The 19,083-nt window shown below is 36.1% G+C and overlaps 1 protein-coding gene across 1 annotated transcript in view; it reads left to right on the plus strand.

Moving 5' to 3' along the window:
* HDAC9 (histone deacetylase 9) overlaps window positions 1-19,083 on the plus strand; it is a 586,393-nt gene that overhangs the window by 496,374 nt on the left and 70,936 nt on the right. The window contains exon 23 of the mRNA XM_060157126.1: window positions 15,349-15,482. Coding sequence (XP_060013109.1) covers window positions 15,349-15,482 — 134 coding nt within the window. The remainder of the gene's footprint in view (window positions 1-15,348; window positions 15,483-19,083) is intronic.

Below are 19,083 nucleotides of genomic sequence, written 5' to 3' on the forward strand. Positions count from 1 at the left end.
TCATATCTCTGTGTGTGTGTGTGTGTGTGTGTGTGTTAGCTGTGTTGAACATTAAATAAGTTGTAAAGAGCCTACCCTGCAATAAGTTCCACATACACTTTAGCTATTAACACACATTCATCCAGGTCTATAAAGTCAGCTTCAGGTCTCTCTACTATTTATACATCAGTCATTTAATTAACATACTGAGAATGCCAAGCACTGTACTGGGCATTGGATATACAAAGCCAGGCAAGATGTGGTCCCTGTTGTCTAGCAGTTTATAACCTCGTAGGGTGAACTCACAAATTAAGGACTATAGAGAGAAATCAGTGTGAAGGGGGCACATAGGAACAATTCTGCATTGCCCACGGGGCTCAGGATGTTGCTTACACTAAATTTAAAAGGTGAGTAGGAGTTAGCTGGATGTGGACCCGACACTTCATCAGTGGAAGCTCAGAACTGTGGGCATTGTTTGGTTGCTGTGTTCATCAAATTGTATAAATAGTTATGTCAAGGGAAGAGTAAATGTGGGGACATGACAGAAGATGGGGCTGGAGAGAGAGACCATGTCTTGAAGGCTTTGAATTTAATCCTGAAAAATGTGAGAAGCCAACTACAAGTGGTTGGGTGGCTGGTGTATGGAGGTCACTGCTCTCTGAAAGTGAGCCTAGAGTTTTCTGCTGGGATGCTTGCCCATCTCCAGGCCCAGGGTCTTCTAACTTGTACACTCTTTCAGCTGTATAAGCCCTCCCATAGTTCCTTGAGCACAAGATGCGTTAGTTAGAAAAGGCTTGCAATGTCCAATTTGACGTGGCCAGCGATCATACAGAGCCCTTGGTTCTTTAGAAGAGTTCACAGTTCTCGAAATCTCTCTGCCTGGAAAAGGTCACCTAATTTACATAGACCCGGGTTCATCCAGGACTGGGATTCTCCTGTTCTTTTAAACAAAGTGACCCACAGATTTTGGCTTTGGTTCAGGGTAACAGAGAAGCTAGCAGCACTGACTCTATTTGAAGTATCTCACCATGACTGAAAATTCATCATAACCTTATTTTCTTCTAACAACCCACTTCTTCCAGATCCAGCAGACACTTTGTTCAGGCATTGTCAAGGTATGTGTCTTATTCCTCAGCATACTGGCAATTGGCACTTATTGGGGGAAATGGGTGGAGAATAGCGAGGACAGATGAACCCTTTGGGCACATGGTGACATGCATTGGTTACTTCATCTTATTCTAAGTGAAAAGTAAACATGCTTTATGTGTGTGGGGTTTTTTTTTTAATTATTTGGGGCTCTTCTCACTTATTTTAAACAGGCAGTAGGGTCAGTGGTTAAGACCTCAGAGTCTAAAGCCTGAGTCCTGACATTACTATATTGCAGTTGTGTGACCTTGGGAAAGTTACTCAACTTCTCTTTGTTTGCCCCTCTAGAAAGTTGGATACTGTCTGTAGCTACCTCATAATGTTGGTGTGAGGACTGAATGAAACATCTGTATGAACCCCAGGACCTGGCACAGGATAACTATTTTAGAATTGTTCATTGCTGTAGTTACCATTACTATTCCAACTTTCCTTACACTTTCACTTTTACCTCATGAACTGTTATTCTGTTATCGATTTATCTTACGCCTATAGCATATTCAGGAATATGTGAAAATTTATTAACTCAAAACACCATCCTTTTTTAAAATTTTTATTTATTTATTTATTTATTTATTTATTTGTGTCTGTGTTGGGTCTTCGTTGCTGCCCGTGGGCTTTCTCTAGTTGCAGTGAGCAGGGGCTACTCTTTGTTGTGGTGCACGAGCTTCTCATTGCGGTGGCTTCTCTTGTTGTGGATCATGGGCTCTGGGTACACAGGCTTCAGTAGTTGTGGCTCATGGACTTAGTTGCTCTGCGGCATGTGGGGGTCTTCCCAGACCAGGGCTCGAACCCATGTCCCCTGCATTGGCAGGCAGATCCTTAACCACTGCTCCACCAGGGAAGCCCCACCATCCATTTATTACCTCACAGTTCTGTTTGGTCACAAGAACTGGGTTCTCTGCTTCTGGTCTTACAAGGTTGATATCAAAATATCAGCCAGGTTGGCTCCTTATGCTGGAGGTTGTAAGGAACAATCCTCTTCTGAGTTTATTTAGTCCCTTGCATTTGTAGAACTGAGGTCTCCATTTCCTTGTTGGCTAGAAGCTACCAACATTCCTCCTCACATTGTCCCTTACATTTTCAAACTGTCAGTGGTCCATCAAGTCCTTCTCATGCCTCAAATCTCCCTAACTTCTTCTTATAATACCAACTAGAGAAAAACTCTGCTTTAAAGGGCTCATGCGGGACTTCCCTGGCGGTCCAGAGGTTGAGACTCTGCGCTTCCACTGGAGGGGACATGGGTTTGATCCCTGATCTGGGAACTAGGATCCTGCATGCTGCGTGGCATGGCCAAAAAACATTTTTTTTTAATTAAAAAAAAAATTGAAGGGCTCATGCGATTAGATTATCTTAGCCAGCCCCCTCCAGTTCCCCCTGACAGTGCCTGAAATCTTCCCTTTGATTTACTCATAGTCAACTGAAACATCTTTTTGCCGTACCACAGGAGTATACATTATATGCACAGATTTCATCCACACTCAGAGGAGACTGTATTATACAAGAGCAAAAGTTATTGGGGGTCATTCTGAGATTTCTGCCTACCATACTATCTAATTGAAATGGAATTAAGTAAACTTAAATAGAATACATTCATTCCATATTCATTCATTCTTTCAGTAGCATGTACTGAGCATCTACTATGTACCAAGCTAGGTGCTAGATTTGAATGTATTAATTCTGGCAATTTATTTTTTAGAAAAAATTTTAAAGAGTAGGATTATCTGGAAATATGGGTTCCTGTTCTCCAAACTTATTTTTCCATTCCCCATTTTGCTGTCTGGAACTGTAATATATATGGTCCTATGTGAGCATAACTGAGTAATTCTACAACTAAGTTTACTAGTAGAAAAACCAAATGAATGAAAAAAATGATACCATTTAGAATACTTTGCCTGTTTACCTAAGAGAGCTTCTGAATTACGAAGAGGGCTGATGGGCTGGTGAGGAAGTAATAGTTATTGATATTGCCTAGATGTGAAGTGCTGGGTGGGTGCATTTTACATATATTATTTCACTGAAACTAACCAACATGACTGTTCCTGTATCAGAAGTGGGAAGCTGAGACAAAGATATACAAATGCATAACACTGCAAACGTTTGAATATGTCCTCTATTATCTTCTGAGTTTCTTCTAAACAGATGTATGTCTTCCATCTATTAAGCTTTATAAAAATGTGTTTATTTTATAACAATTATCTTTCTCTATGTCAAATTTTATTTATCCGTGTATGTGCCCCTTATATGTAATTTCTCTGGAAGCAGGAACTATATCTTATTCATCCACGTATTTCCCTAGTTATTGTTAGAGTGTGTGCTCAGTAAATACTGGTTGAATTTGAGTAGTGCAAAGTACTGTAATGGGATCATCATTGCTTAGCATGAGTCTGTCCTGCTCTTGTTCCATCCCACTTGGCCAATTTTGCGTGAGCATCGATGAGAGAATAGATCCCATGTGTTTAAAGCATTATTGAAAACAGCAGTAAAAGCTAGTGATTGGCAAATCAAATTGCAGTTGGGGTTTGGCAAAAACAATTTTGTTGAGGGGTGGGAAGGAATGGTCCTATGATATCCAAAAGCATTTTCTAGGGATTTTTATCTCCTCACTGGTTTTATATTTGTGTATTTTAAGGGAAATTTAATTCACATGTTTCTGGATCATTTACACTTAACACACCAAAGCAATGATTTGTAAAAGCCATTTGGTGTCTAGGAACTCTTTTTAAAGTTCCTTTTGAACTGGAAATCATGTCTGAAAAAATGGGCAGTCTTAATATCTATTAGGTTGGCTGAATAGTGGGAAATGCTTTGGGTTCTCACCCCAACTCTGTAGTTAACCATTTGCCTTGATAATTGACCTTTCTGAGTCTTAGTTTCCTCAACCTTAAAACGAAAGGATTGGAGTATTTAATCTTAAAATTCATTCCTAGATCTTAAGTTCTACGGTTAAACTCTTTTATTCAAAAATATAAAAACTGAATACCTGCTGTGTGCCAGGTTCTGTTCAATGTATAGCGTTTATATATATATTGAGGTGGCTTTTTATGATTAGATACTTATTTCAAATCTGTGAGGTAGAATAAATAATCCGTAGTTGTATTTACAGGTGAGAAAACTGAGGTTCATGTATTTGAAGTATAAGATTTATATATAAAACGGTGGCACATAGTAGGCATTTAGTAAATCAACTGTTGATTTGTAGATAGATGGATCATGGATGGACAGACAGATGGAAGGATGGATGGTCAAAATGCCAGTCAACCATGCTTGCCATTTTATTCTCAGGAATTCCTGAGGATAAATATTTTTAAATTTCATTTTCCCAAAATACTGGCATTGAAGTATTCTCTTGTCTCAGATTTTGTTTAGGATACAAACCAACTATTCATTTGTTTTCAAAAGGTGCTGAGAATATAAAGTTACTTCCTGGAGCATCCCTGGCTGGAACAGTAAAAGGATTTTTACTGTACTTGAAAGTGCCTTCTTTAAAACATATGCAATATTTATAGGGCTGCTTGGAATAAGCCAACTGAAAGATTTAATGATAATAATCTCCTTAGTTCTTCTAAAATTGATTTCCAGTTTCAATGAACTTGAAAAGAGTCCTAGGACATCAAATAAATAAAGATCTTAATGTGAAATGAATCTTCAAAATATGTTCATAAATTTACATTTTAAACATGACCAGAAAATATATACCTTTCCCATTATTAAGGTGATGCTTTAATGAAAAATTTTCATTTGCATGAAATAAACCTTTTTTGGCTACAGATGAAAGGATTTTATGGTAGCGACAATGGTTTTGTGAGTTAAATGATCCCAACATCATCAGGAACGAATCACAAGTGCCTACCATATGAATTACAGCATCATAATTCTTAAAAAGGTATTTCTGTGGAGACCATTCTTCCCATCTGCAACAATCAGCTTCTGCTTTGAAGTCCTGCTAGGGAGCCTCACAATACATGAGCCAGCCACATGCTACCCAAACTTCTCTCTCAACTTGAGTTTGACTGCATTTTCCTAAAGAACAACATGGTAACTTAATGACTAAGGGGTTTAGAGAGGAAAATGACTACAATTTTTGTAATTACACTTTACCGTATGTTCATTCTTCAGTTGATCTTTCCTGGACATAACTACGGAAATTTTGCCAGTGGATGTGCAAAATTAAATTGCAAATGAAAACGGGACAAAAGTATCTGACTCCATTGATCCCTACTATATTGAATTTGCAATGAAGTCTTCACAAATATTTTAGGACCAAATGAAACTAACCTGTTAAAAAATGAGTAAAACTGTTATTGAGGCTTCTTTACCATATCAGAAAGAGTTACAAAAATTACATAAATCAGTAACGTATTAGGTGTCAATATTTCTAAAGAGACTGTCGCTGCTGCTGACTCTCCACTACCTCTGCTAAATGGCACCATGGGGTGGGGGATTGCCTCTATCATTCTTGCTTTGTTTACTTGAAGCTTTCGTAGGCAGACATAGGAAAGAATAGTGAAGAAGCACTGGTAGTGAATGGGAGACTGATATCAGAAAAGTTAGGAGATTTACAAGTAGAAGTGAAATGATTTCTAATCAGTCATTTTGTGTCATTATTTCTTTATTAATCAAGTGAATCATGACCCAGGTACCTACCTTTCTTGGGGGTTGGCTGCTGATTCTAGAGTGTGATTTTTATAGGATGGCAAAATAGCAATGGTTAACTACACTGTACGTTGGAGAGAAGTCCCTCTTCAACCTACAGCAGAAGTCCCTCAGTGTTGGCCTCCCTAGAGAGTTCTGATACACTACACGTTTTCAATTTCATAATAAAAACAGACTTTCTAAGAGTATCTCATTTCTCTGAGCTTCTATAAGAATGTTTCAGTTATCCACAACAGGCATTGCTGAACGCACATGAATGAAGTTTATAAAGTTTAGGAACTTCATTCCCATCTTGCCATCATGTGCTTTACTATTTGTGTTCTATCTCATACTCTGGTAAAAAAGAAAAGTTAGCAGTAAAAAAAAAAGCAAGCCTCTTTTCATCCTATAATATACGTAATAACACTAGAATCAGATAAGTGCTTCAAGCATACAGGAGGATATTATTTGCAACCTTATATATAAAGCTGAAAACTAGTAATAATTTAATATCTAAAAACAGAGAATTAGTTGGTATATTAATACATTTAGAATGATATTGCAGAGTATATGAAACATGTTTTCCACTATAATTGTATTTGTAAATGTAAAATTAAAAATTACAATATGATCCTGTTTTATTTTAAAAATACACAAAAACTATAAGCATGAAATACCACAAAAGTGGGATTGGCTATTTCTGGTTGGTAGGACTGGATTTATAATTATATAAATTATAATTATTTTATTAATATTTATTATTTATTAAAAATATATAATATATAACAACATATATCATATTTGTTATATATTACATAATTTTATTTGCCTTTTTTTTCTATTCTATTTCCATATTTTCCACAATGAACATGTGTTAATTTTTCTTTTGAAAATAGTTGTTTTCAAATGGAAATTAAAATAAAGTTAGGGTTGTTTCCTTGCACTACCAATATTCTGGGAACTATTTGGGAAACATTAGGGAGAAGCATATGAGACATGCCATTTTGAAGGGTGAATCCTTTTGTGTCCTAATGGCTTAGTTACGAAATATATATCTGAAGTTTAATCTTTGAGGCTTCCTAGAGCAACTTTTCATTTCAAACAATTTCTCCAAACTTAATAAAAATGCTGACACGATATGACTTCTTTAGCAGAAATGAACCCTCATAGAATTTCAGGAAATCACAGTGAAATTGGTCATTTGAAGCACTACCATATTTACTGCTTAGTTAATATTCTTTTCAGAAGCAACAAAATTAAGTTTGCTTCCAGTGAATCAGAGGATTTCTAGCTGAAGATGCCCTTGCAATTCTCTTCCTCAGTGCTGTCTCAGTCTTGGTAGTTACCAGTTCAGTATGTTCGGTCATCAAAAAAAAAAAAAAAAAGATTTGTTACAGTGTACCTTCCTTCTTATGCTTATAATAACGCTGATTTAATTAAATTAATGCTTTTTGAAACAGCCAGGTTATATATAGTATTCTTTAGTGTAGCGGCAGTAGCAGTAGTACAGTAAGTAGTAGTGATAGTATTTTGTTAATGCCTCATTCTAGAAGATTTTCTCAGAAGAGCTTAAGGTGCCAACTTTCACTTTGAAAAATATTTCTTAGGGTATTCTGTCACAGTCAATGCACATGGTAGGGACAACTTCTGAGGCTGATTTTCACTGAATATGTATCATTTCCAGTCACTAACCTGATACTGCCCATCTTGCTGCCCCAGGCAACCAGGCTCCTCCCTAAGTACCCCACCCTCTAAAAAAAATTCAGAAACAAAAGGTATATGTGGAGGACCTTAAGAACCCAGTTCCACCCCATTTCATATCTGTAATTGCTTGAGCTCAACATGCACCGTGTTATACAGACTTACTTTCTCACTTGATCGCTTCTTTCCCATCAACCCTCACACTCCAGACACTCGAACCTCCTTGAGGAAAACCTTGCTGGCGCTACGCTCTCTGCTATAATTTTTCGCTGTACAGGTTCAGTTTGTTGTGACACGTAGGATGAACTTCTGTGCTTTTGTGAAGCTGGAAGTAAAAACTATTAAATGAAACTTGTAATTATGCCCATTAAAATTATGTTACAAAACCTCTCAAATAAACACACATACACGCACACACCACTGAATCTTCTTTTTCTCATGTCCAGAAAAATAATACCTTGACATTGGTAGCCACACTTAGCTTTTCTAATCCCTCTTATATACGTACAGCAGTAATGGACACGGTAGAACTCAGGTTAATAGAAGTAAAATGTTGTTCTTAAATTTCTTACTTTGATGGGAAGAAAGAGCTTAGGCCTCGTAGAAATTTTATTTCTTTACTTCACTTGAACGTTTTGTGCAAGGATAACTCAGAGTTCAGCTGCCTCAGTCTGTGGCTCCAGAGATCACATGGGCAACATGTGAATGGGAAATAAACCCTGTAGGTAAAAGAAAGAGGAATTTGGATGGAGATCAAAGATTAGCTTCATTCCATTCTTTCCTTCCACTTTTTACTATCCCCTCTAAATTTGGTATTTTACGGGACTCTTTTTTTATTCCCAAAGGAAAGAGTGAACTTAAATCAGATTTGAGACTTTCTCCCTCCCCCCACCTCCTTTTTTTTAATCCATGTGATTTGATTCACTCAGTAGTAACTTTAGATAATTGAATTCTCAATTGCTAGGAACCTTCGGTATGAAAGATGTGGCATACGGGCTTGATTTATTATTATCTCTTTTTAAGTTATCACTGTAGCCATGGTTTAGGCTACAGGAAAAGCTGTTCAGAATATTTAACAATATGATTAGTAGAAATATCTGTCTGTGAGTATTAGGAATATTTCTTGCTCATTTATCTTCTAGAATAGAATTACTTACTATGTGCTATTAACCCTGACTTAGGCCAAGTACGTTTCTAAGCATTAGGATCAGGACTCTGTATAACACATTTTCTGTAAGCTTACCGTTCTTTTTATAGCAGTCAGGTAAGAAGGTGGAGCTTAATGTGTTCAGCCTCATTCCTAAATGGCCTGTGGAAAAGATTCTTATTGGTATCATCATGAGGTTCATAGAAGTGAAAAACATAGTAATGCTTAAAAACAGTTTTCACCTGGGCTTCCCTGGTGGAGCAGTGGTTGAGAGTACGCCTGCCGATGCAGGGGACACGGGTTCGTGCCCCGGTCCGGGAATATCCCACATGCCGCGGAGCGGCTGGGCCCGTGAGCCATGGCCGCTGAGCCTGCGCGTCCGGAGCCTGTGCTGCGCAACGGGAGAGGCCACAACAGTGAGAGGCCCGCGTACCGCAAAAAACAAAACAGTTTTCACTTAATTTTTAAATCTTTTTTAGAATAGTTTTTGCCAAGTATTTAGAAACATAGGGTAATTATAAAGTGAATATTTTGACTTCCATCAAAATAGTAACTAAGTGGATAGAATCAACATGAAGTGCTGCAAGGTAATGGGGAAATGAACTCACTTTGTTCATAGTTAACCTCAAGTGCTAGACCAGAGCTGAAATTCTGGACAGCTCTGGTTTATTGAGTGGATATCTCAATGCATTCCAAGGATTAAGATGATACTATTTCATTGTTCTAAAATGGAAGCAACTTAGTTTGGTTTTAGGGTCTCATTGCTTGACAGTTTTATAGACTTGCATTGCTTCTACCAACCTTATCCTGAAAATTTACTTTCTTTTCAAACAGAAACCCACAATACCTAAGAGAAGAACAAGGTCAGGCTTGAGAGCAGCCTAGGTAGGCTTGCAGACCATGCATTTCCACATTCGTGATAATTCTTTCAAGTTTTCATGGATATAGAAGTATTGTAAATATTATATAAATGAGGGAGAATGAAATAGTCTTGTACTTAGAATGGTTAATACAATAATAAAAATTTGAATTAATGTAAACACTGAAAAAATGAGTGACAAAACTATAGAGACAAAAAAGATCATTTGTTTGCAGGGATTGGGGGGCGAAGAGGAGGGATGAATAGGTGGAGCACAGGGAATTTTAGGACCTTGAAACTAATCTGTATGATGCTACAATGGTGGATACATGACTTTATGTGTTTGGCAAAGCCCATAGAACTATACAACACAAAGAGTAAATCCTGGTCATAGACTTTTGTTAACAATAATGTATCAATACTGGTTCATCATCTGTAACAAATGTACCACACTAATGCAAGATATTATTAATAGGGGAAACCACAGCAAGGGGGTAGGGTAGTATATTGGAACTCTCTGTGCTATCTGCTTAAATTTTCGATAACCCCAAAACTGCTCTTAAACAGTCTATTAATTTTGTTAATGTTTTGGTTTTTTCCCTTCCAGTTTTTTTGAAATATAATTGATATACAAGTATTGTATAAGTTTAAGTGTATAGCATAATAAATTGACTTATATAAATCATGAAATGATAAATCACAGTAAGTTTAGTGAACATGCATCATCCCATATATGTAGATATAAAATTAAAGAGATAGAAAAAAATATTTTCCTTGCAATGAGAACTTTTAGGATTTACTCTCTTAGCAGTTTTCATATATGACACACAGCAATGTTAATTAGATTTATCATGCTGTACATTACATCCGTAGTACTTATTTATCTTATAACTGGAAGTGTGTACCTTTTGACTGCCTTCATGCAATTCCCCCTCCCCCTAAACCCCACCTCTGATAACCACAAGCCTGATATCTTTTTCTCTATGTATCTGTTGAGTGCATTGGGTCTCATGTGTCTTTTAAAGCCAAAAGACTATCTTTAGAATTATGTTTGAATTCCTTTTTCTTTTTTGTGTGCGTATCTATTGTAGATTTTTGGTTTGTGGTTACCATGAGGTTTATATATAGCAATCTAAATATAAATATGATTATTTTAAGTTGCTGATCTCTTAAGTTCAAACACATTTTAACAACCTTGAATTTTAACTCCCCTTCCCATGTTTACTGTTTTTGACATAATATTTTACATCTTTTTGTTTTGTGCATCCCTTACGTACTTATTGTGGATATAGATGATTTTACTTCTTTGGTCTTTAAACTTTCCTACTAGCTTTATACGTGGCTAATTTACTACCTTTTCTATATATTTGCCTTTACCAATAAAACTTTTCTTTTCATAATTTTCATATTTCTAGTTATGGCCCTTTCTTTTTCACATAGAGAAGTCCTTTTAACATTTCTTAGAAAGCTAGTTTGGTGGTGCTGAACTCTTTTAGCTTCTCCTTGTCTGTAAAACTTTTGATCTCTGCATCAAATCTGAATGAAAGCCTTGCTGGGTAAAGTATTCTTGTTTGTAGGTTTCTCCCTTTTATTACTCCAGGATCAGCAGGTGTGTCTGACTCAGGCTCCTTTCAAATTACTGTTTCTGCCCTGAGTCCTGGAGAGTGTAAGATTTTGTGTGTGCCTTTAAGAGTGGAGTCTAGGGACTTCCCTGGTGGTGCAGTGGATAAGAATCTGCCTGCCAATGCAGGGGACATGGGTTCGAGCCCTGGTCTGGGAAGATCCCACATGCCGAGGAGCAACTAAGCCCGTGAGCCACAGCTACTGAGCAGGCGAGCCACAACTACTGAAGCCTGTGTGCCTAGAGCCCGTGCTCCACAACAAGAGAAGCCACCACAATGAGAAGCCCATGCACCGCAACAAAGAGTGGCCCCCGCTCACCACAACTAGAGAAAGCCCACGCGCAGCAACGAAGACCCAATGCAGCCTAAAATAAATAAATAAATACATTAATTAATAAAAAAGAGTGGGGTCTATTTCCCACAGCCCTCTGACTCTCCCCAAAGTAATCCCCACTGCCCTTCAGAGCCAAACTTTCTGGGATCTTGGCTTCCCAGTGCAGGACCCCCAGGCTGGAGAGCTCGATGTGGGGCTTGGACCCCTTGCTCCTTGGGGAGAACTTCTGTAATCGTAATTAGCCTCCTCTCTGTGGGTGCCCACCTAGGAATATGGGTCTTGACTATACTACATCTTTGCCCTTCCTACCCATCTCATTGTGGTTCCTTCTTTATATCTTTAGTTGTACATCTTTTCTGATATCCTTTTAGTCTTTCTCCTCAATAGGTGCTCTGTAAATAGTTGTAATTTCTGTGTGCCCATGGGAGCAGGTAAGCTCAGGGTCTTCCTACTCTGCAATCTTGGCCACTTGTTTTCAACAAGTCGATTCAGGAACTTGTGGGCTGCTGAGCACGTGAGGATCTGGGAGCCCAGTCCAGATGTGTTATGCTGTAGCAACACATCTGTTAACTGCTTTAAAAATATAATTGTTTTAAAAATTAAATGTTTATGTCCTGCATGTTCTTAAAGCCTATTAAAAAAATGAAATACCATATTGAACACATGGTTGTTTTTAAAAAATTATTTATTTATTTATTTATTTATTTTTGTCTGTGTTGGGTCTTCGTTTCTGTGCGAGGGCTTTCTCTAGTTGCGGCGAGCGGGGGCCACTCTTCATCGCGGTGCGTGGGCCTCTCACTGTCGCAGCCTCTCTTGTTGCGGAGGACAAGCTCCAGACGTGCAGGCTCAGTAGTTGTGGCTCACGGGCCTAGTTGCTCCGCGGAATGTGGGATCTTCCCAGACCAGGGCTTGAACCCGTGTCCCCTGCATTGGCAGGCAGATTCTCAACCACTGCACCACCAGGGAAGCCCAAACACATGGTTTTATATATTTTCATTTATCCTTTCTTTTTTTCAGTAGTGCCTGAAATTGAGCAGGTTGATGAAATGTTAAAATTTTTTAAATATTAACTGAGAGACATTTACATTTGGCAATATGAGTGACTGCATATACTGAAATACTCCTACATGAAAATATCAAGACTACTCTTTTAAGTTTATGGATGACTTCCAAAAAGATGAAGAAAAGTGAGCAAATACTATAGCTGGTGGCCACCCTGGGCTATCTCAAAGTGTTCAGTTGGCGAAAGCTTGAACATTAAAAGACTACTGCATACTAGAAAGGGGAGTCGAAGCTTTGGGTCTATGAAGGGAAGGGTTTTGATTGGGGACCAGAATAAAAAAGGGAATGTCAAAGGGCCAACTCTAAAGAAAAGGATAAACAGGAGAAAAGGAAATACTGCTGAATAAAACAACAAATTGATCTTAGCTATGGCTATCAGTAGAAGGAATTTCAAAGGGAATGGAAAGGGAAAAAAAACTATATTTTTTTCTATGTCAATTTGTAATCCTTTGGGGGTCCATATTTACATTATCTGTGCATTAAAAAAAAAACAGCCCTTGAGTCTAAAAATTTTAAATTGATCTTGGTTGGTAATGTTTCAGCCATCCAGCAGAAGCAAACAAAATCACACTCAACTCAGGTTTCAAAGATGAATATCACATTCAACTCAGGCTTCCAAGCTTTCTCACATATAAAGTTCTGATTAATATGAGCGCAAAAAAATTCAAAAAACAAAGGAGAATTAAGACATCATGAGGCTGAATCATCGGAAACAAAAAATAGTAAAACTAAGCCATAAAGACTTCAAATAGCAGGTATAGAAAATAAAATAATTATGCCTAAAGAAAGAAATAAAAACATGAACCAAAAGTAAGAAAATATAAAAATGACTAGGAAGTTATGAAATATAACCAAATAGAACATCTAGAATTGAACAATGTAATCACTGAAATGAAAATATCTGTAGAAGTATAAATAGCAGATAAGATACATCTGGAGAGAGAAAGTCTGGAAGATAGATCTGAAATAAAAGTACACATAATGCAGGACAGAAAGAAAATATGAAAGAAAACTTCAGAGATGTTGAGGATACAGTAACAATGACTACATCTAATTGGAGTGCCAACATATGATAATAAAGGTAATAAATAACTTTACTGGATAAATTTGAACACAAAAGATAGAAATTTCTAGAAAAATATAACTTAGGAAGATATTGAAAACACAAATAGTCCTCTAATCCCGAAAGAAATTCTCAATAGATAAAAATCTTCCTCAAAGAAAACACAAGAGTCAAATGGTTTTACAGAAGATTTCTACCCAACATTCTAGGGTCAAATAATAGAAAAAGAGGGTCTGACCATAATAAAATTCAACATGGTCAATAAAAGAATGGAAATTTATAGATTAACCCCTTTCATAAACATAGGTTAAAAAATATTCTAAACAAAGCATTAGTCAAACAAATCCAGCTTTGTATAAAAAAGATAATATATCACAACCAAACTTATTTTATTTCATAAATTCAATGATGGCTAAATATTTGAAATATTAATGTAACTCACAACACTATGAAATTATAGGAGAAAAACCATCTCATTTGGTATAGTAAAATAATTAAATTCAACATCTGTTTATAATAAAAACTCTTAATTTGGAGTAGAAATAGAAAGGTTCCTCCTTATACTGAAGGAAACCACAGTAAGATGCTGTCATTCATCCACCCAGTTGGCAAATCATACCAAATGGTGGCAAGGATGTGACTAAACTGAGATTCTAATATATACTGCTTCTCAGAGTGGGGATTGATAATAGTCCTTTGGAAATGATCTGGTATTATTTAGCAGGTTTTAAGTCATGACAGTTTCACTCTGCTCTTGCACATGTACACCAGAAGACTGGTATAAGAATGTTCATGGGACATTTTTTTTTTGGCCGCACTACATGGTTTGTGGGATCTTAGTTCCCCTGACCAGGTATGGAACCCCGGGCCCACGACAGTGAAAGCACAGAGTCCTATCCACTGGACCTCGAGGGAAGTCCCATAGGGGCATTTTTTGTAATAACACAAAACCTAAATATTTGTCAGCAGGAGAATGGGTAAATAAATTCTTCTATACTTGTTAAATGGCCTACTAGACAGCATAAAACTGTAGCTACATGTATCAACAGAGATGAGCTAACAAAATGTGTGAAAAGAGCAAGGTGCAAAAGTATAAAACCATTTTTATAAAGTTCCAAAATAAGCAAATTAACAATGGAAAGCAAAGGAGTTATAAACATAAACTCAGGATCCTGATTTCCCATAGTGAGGAGGAATTATGTTATTAGAGAGAAGCATACTGGGGACTTCAAAAGTATTTTCCTTAAATTGGAAGGTGAGTGACCAGGTGTTTGTTATATTATACTTTATAACATAAATAGATATTATTTTTTGCATTTATCAACTATTTCATAGTAAAAGAATGTCTGTAAAATCTATTGTGATAGTTAAGTACTTTGAGGTGATATATAGAAAACTTCCTTTTATAATGAAGGCAGATGATGGAAACAGGAAAGAAATATTAAGGAAACGGAATTCTTTACCTTATTAACAGCGAAACACTATTCAAGTTTTTCATCCAGGTACACATAGAATGTGTTGTGAAAGGCAGTAATGTGCACTGGTGAAGAACCAAAACGACTGTTGCAAATCTTAGTTGTGATACTTCTTAGCTGTGGGATCTTGGGTTTTGGTGCCCTCATTTGTTAAATAGAGATACTAATAGGACCTAATTTATCAAGTTATTGTGAGTATTAAACAAGTTAGCACATGGGAAGTGCTGAGAAAGGACATATGCAGAATAAATGCTCAATGAATATTAGATTCTAGTGGTCAGTTAACTTTTAATTTATACTTTGAAATGTTCTGTTTGCATTATGTTAGGCTTTGGTCATTTGACGAAGCAATTGATGACACTGGCTGATGGACATGTGGTGTTGGCTCTAGAAGGAGGACATGATCTCACAGCCATCTGCGATGCATCAGAAGCCTGTGTAAATGCCCTTCTAGGAAATGAGGTAAAAAACTAAAAGTACAAAAGAGTAGGGGTAAAGGACCAGGAATGTATGCATGCATAGTTTTTGTCTTTTTTAAAATCACGTGAACTCAGAAAACACAATGGAGCTCTTACAATTTTAAGGAAGAAGGAAAGCCTTAGATAAGAAAAGTTTACATGTTCTCATGGTATATGCTATAACTTTTGCCCAGTTATGGAATCCATATAGTACTCCCCTTGATCAGGTTATTGGCAGACGTCAATAAATAAGTAAAGATAACCCTTGGGAGGAAATGGTTTGTATATTTATCCGGCTAATGAGCAGTGAAACATTGAAAAATAAATAACTCAAAGAAAAGTTCTCTTAATATTTTCTGTAGGATTATGTCAGTTCAGGGGGGAAAAAAGCTTTTGAAAAATATTTTTTCAGCTTTATTAACGTATAATTGGCAAATAAAATTATAATACATATATCTAACATATACAGTTATGATTTGATATGCATATACATTGTAAAATGATTCCCTCCATTGAGTTCATTTAACACATTCATCACCTCACAGTTACTTTTTCTTTGATGAAAATACTTAAGTTCTACTCTCTTAGAAAATTTAATTATACAAGACAGTATTATCAGTTATATTCACCATGTTATACATTACATCCTCAAGCCTTATTCATCTTATAAGTGAAAGTTTAAAAACATTTACCAACCTCTCCTTATTCCCCCCACCACCCAGCTCCTGGCAACCACCATTCTACCCTCTGTTTCTATGAATTCAACTATTCTGTTCGTTTGTTTTTGGTTCTACGTAAGTGATACCATGTAGTTTTTCATTTTCTCTGTCTGGCTTATTTCACTTGGCATAATACCGTCCATGTTCATCCATGTTGTCACAAAAGACAGAATTTCATTCTTTTTTTTAAGATTGTGAAATATTCCATTGTATCTGTGTATGTGTATGTGTGTGTATTACATTTTCTTTATCCATTCATCTGTGGATGGACACCTACATTGTTTCCAAACCTTGACTATTGTGAATAGTGCTGCAATAAATCTGGCAGTTCAGATATCTCTTTGAGATAATGAAATAGTGATTTCATTTCCTTCGGATATTTGCCCAGAAGTGAGATTCCTGGGTCATATGGTAGTTCTATTTTTAATTTCTTGAGGGACCTCCTACTGTTTTCCATAGTGACTATACTACCAAGAATGCACAAGGGTTCCCTTTTCCCAACATCCTTACCAGCATTTATCTCTTCCCTTTTTGATAATACACGTCCTAACAATATGTGAGGAAGTATCTCATTATGGTTTGATTTGCATTTTCCTGATCATTAATGATGTTGAATACCCTTTCGTGTATATGTTGCCATTTGTACGTCTTCTTCGGAAAAACACATATTCAGGTCCTTTGCCCATTTTGAATTGTGGTATTTGGTTTAGTTTGTTTGTTTGTTTGTTTTGCTATTGAGTTGTATGAATTCCTTGTATATTTTGGATACTAACTGCTTATTGGATATGTGGTAAATACTTTTTCCCATTCCATGGGTTGCCTTTTCATTTTATTGATGATTACCATTGCTGTGCAGAAGGTTTTTAGTTTGAGGTAGTCCCACTTGTTTATTTTTGCTTTTGTTGTCTTTTCTTTTGTTCTCAAATCCAAATAACCATTGCCAACAGCGATGTCAAGGAGCTTACCCCCTATGTTTTCTTCTAAGAGTTTTATGATTTCAAGTCTTAAATTTATGTCTTTAATCAATTTTGAATTGATTTTTGTGTATAAGATAGGGATCCAGTTTCATTTTTTGCATATGGCTATCCAGTTTTACCAACACCATTTATTGAAGAGACTATTCTTTCCCTATTGTATATTCCTGGTTCCTTTCCTGAAGATTAATTAATGGGTTTATTTCTGGGATCTCTCTTCTGTTCTTTTAATCTATATATCTGTTTTTAATGACAGTATCATACTGTGTTGATTACTTGTAATATAGTTTGAAATCAGGAAATGTGATAACTCCAGCATTATTCTTCCTCCTCAAGATTGCGCTGGCTATTTGGGGTTCTTCTGTGGTTTCATATGAGTTTTAGGGTATTGGGTATTATGGACATTTTAATTATATTAACCTTCCTGTTCCATGAACCTAGGATATCTTTCCATTTATTTGTGTCTTCAATTTCCTTTATCAGTGTCTTAAAGATTTTTGTGTATAGATCTCTCACTTCCTTGGATAAATTTATTCCTGAGTAGTTTGTTTTTGATGCCATTGTAAATGAGATTTTGTTTTCTTTTTCAAATAGTTAATTGTTAGTGTACAGAATCACGACTGATTGTTCTGTGTTGATTTTTTTATCCTGCAACTTTGCTGAATTCATTTAGTTTTAACAGCTTTTTGGTGGCATCTTTAGGGTTTTCTATATGTATCATGTCATCTGCAATAGTAACAGTTTTACTTCTTGTTTTCTGATTTGGATGCCTTTTATTTCTTTTTCTTGCCTGATTGCTTTAGATAGTATTTACTTACAGTACTATATTGAATAACAGTGACAGGAGTGGGTATCCTTATCTTGTTTCTAATCTTAGAGGAAAAGTTTTCAGCTTTTCAATATTGAGTATGATGTTAGCTGTGAGTTTCTCATATACGGGACTTATTATGTTGAGGTACCTTCCTTCTATACCAAATTTATTGAGAGTTTTTTTCATGAAAGGATGTTGAATTTTGTCAAATGCTTTGTCTGCATCTATTAAGATGATTACATAGTCTTTATCCTTCATTTTGTTGATGTAGCTTATTGCATTTATTTATTTACAGATGATGAACTACGCTTGCATCCCAGGAATAAACCCCACTTAATCATGGCATATGATCCTTTTAATGTACTGTTGAATTCACTTTGCTAGTATTTTGTTGAGGATATTTGATCTCTGTTCATCAGGGATATTGGCCTGTAATTTCTCTCCTTGTAGTGTTCTTTACTGGCTTTGGTATCAAGGAAATGCTGACCTCCAAAAATGAGTTTGGACATCTTACCTCCTCTTCAATTTTTTGGATGAGTTTGAGAAAGATTGGTATTACTTCTTCTTTAATATTTGATGGAATTCACCAGTGAAGCCATCTGATTCTGGACTTTTCTTGGTTGGGAGGTTTTTGATTACTAATTCAATCTCCTTACTAGTAATTTGTTTGTTCAGATTTTCTGTTTCTTCGTTATTCAATCTTGATGCGTTTTTTGTTTCTAGAAGTTTATCCATTTCTTCTAAGTTATTTAATTTGTTGGCATATAATTTTTCATAGTAGTTTCTTATGTTCCCTTGTATTTCTGTTATGAATTGTAATGTCTCCTCATGCATTATTAATTGAGGCCTTTCTCATTTTTTCTTAGTCTAGGTAAAAGTTTATCAATTTTATCTTTTCATAAAACAAGCTTAGTTTTATTGATTTTTTCTATTGTCTTTTTAATCTCTATTTTATTTATTTCCACTCCGATCTTTGTTGTTTCCTTCTTTCTACTAATTTGGCCTTAGTTTATTCTTCACTTTTTAGTTTCTTGAGGTGTAAAGTTAGGTTGTTTAGTTGAGATCTTTCTTTTTTCTTAATGTAAGCATTTATCACTATAA

The sequence above is a fragment of the Lagenorhynchus albirostris genome, chromosome 8 (assembly GCF_949774975.1).
Source record: "Lagenorhynchus albirostris chromosome 8, mLagAlb1.1, whole genome shotgun sequence".
In the NCBI taxonomy this organism is placed as follows: domain Eukaryota; kingdom Metazoa; phylum Chordata; class Mammalia; order Artiodactyla; family Delphinidae; genus Lagenorhynchus; species Lagenorhynchus albirostris.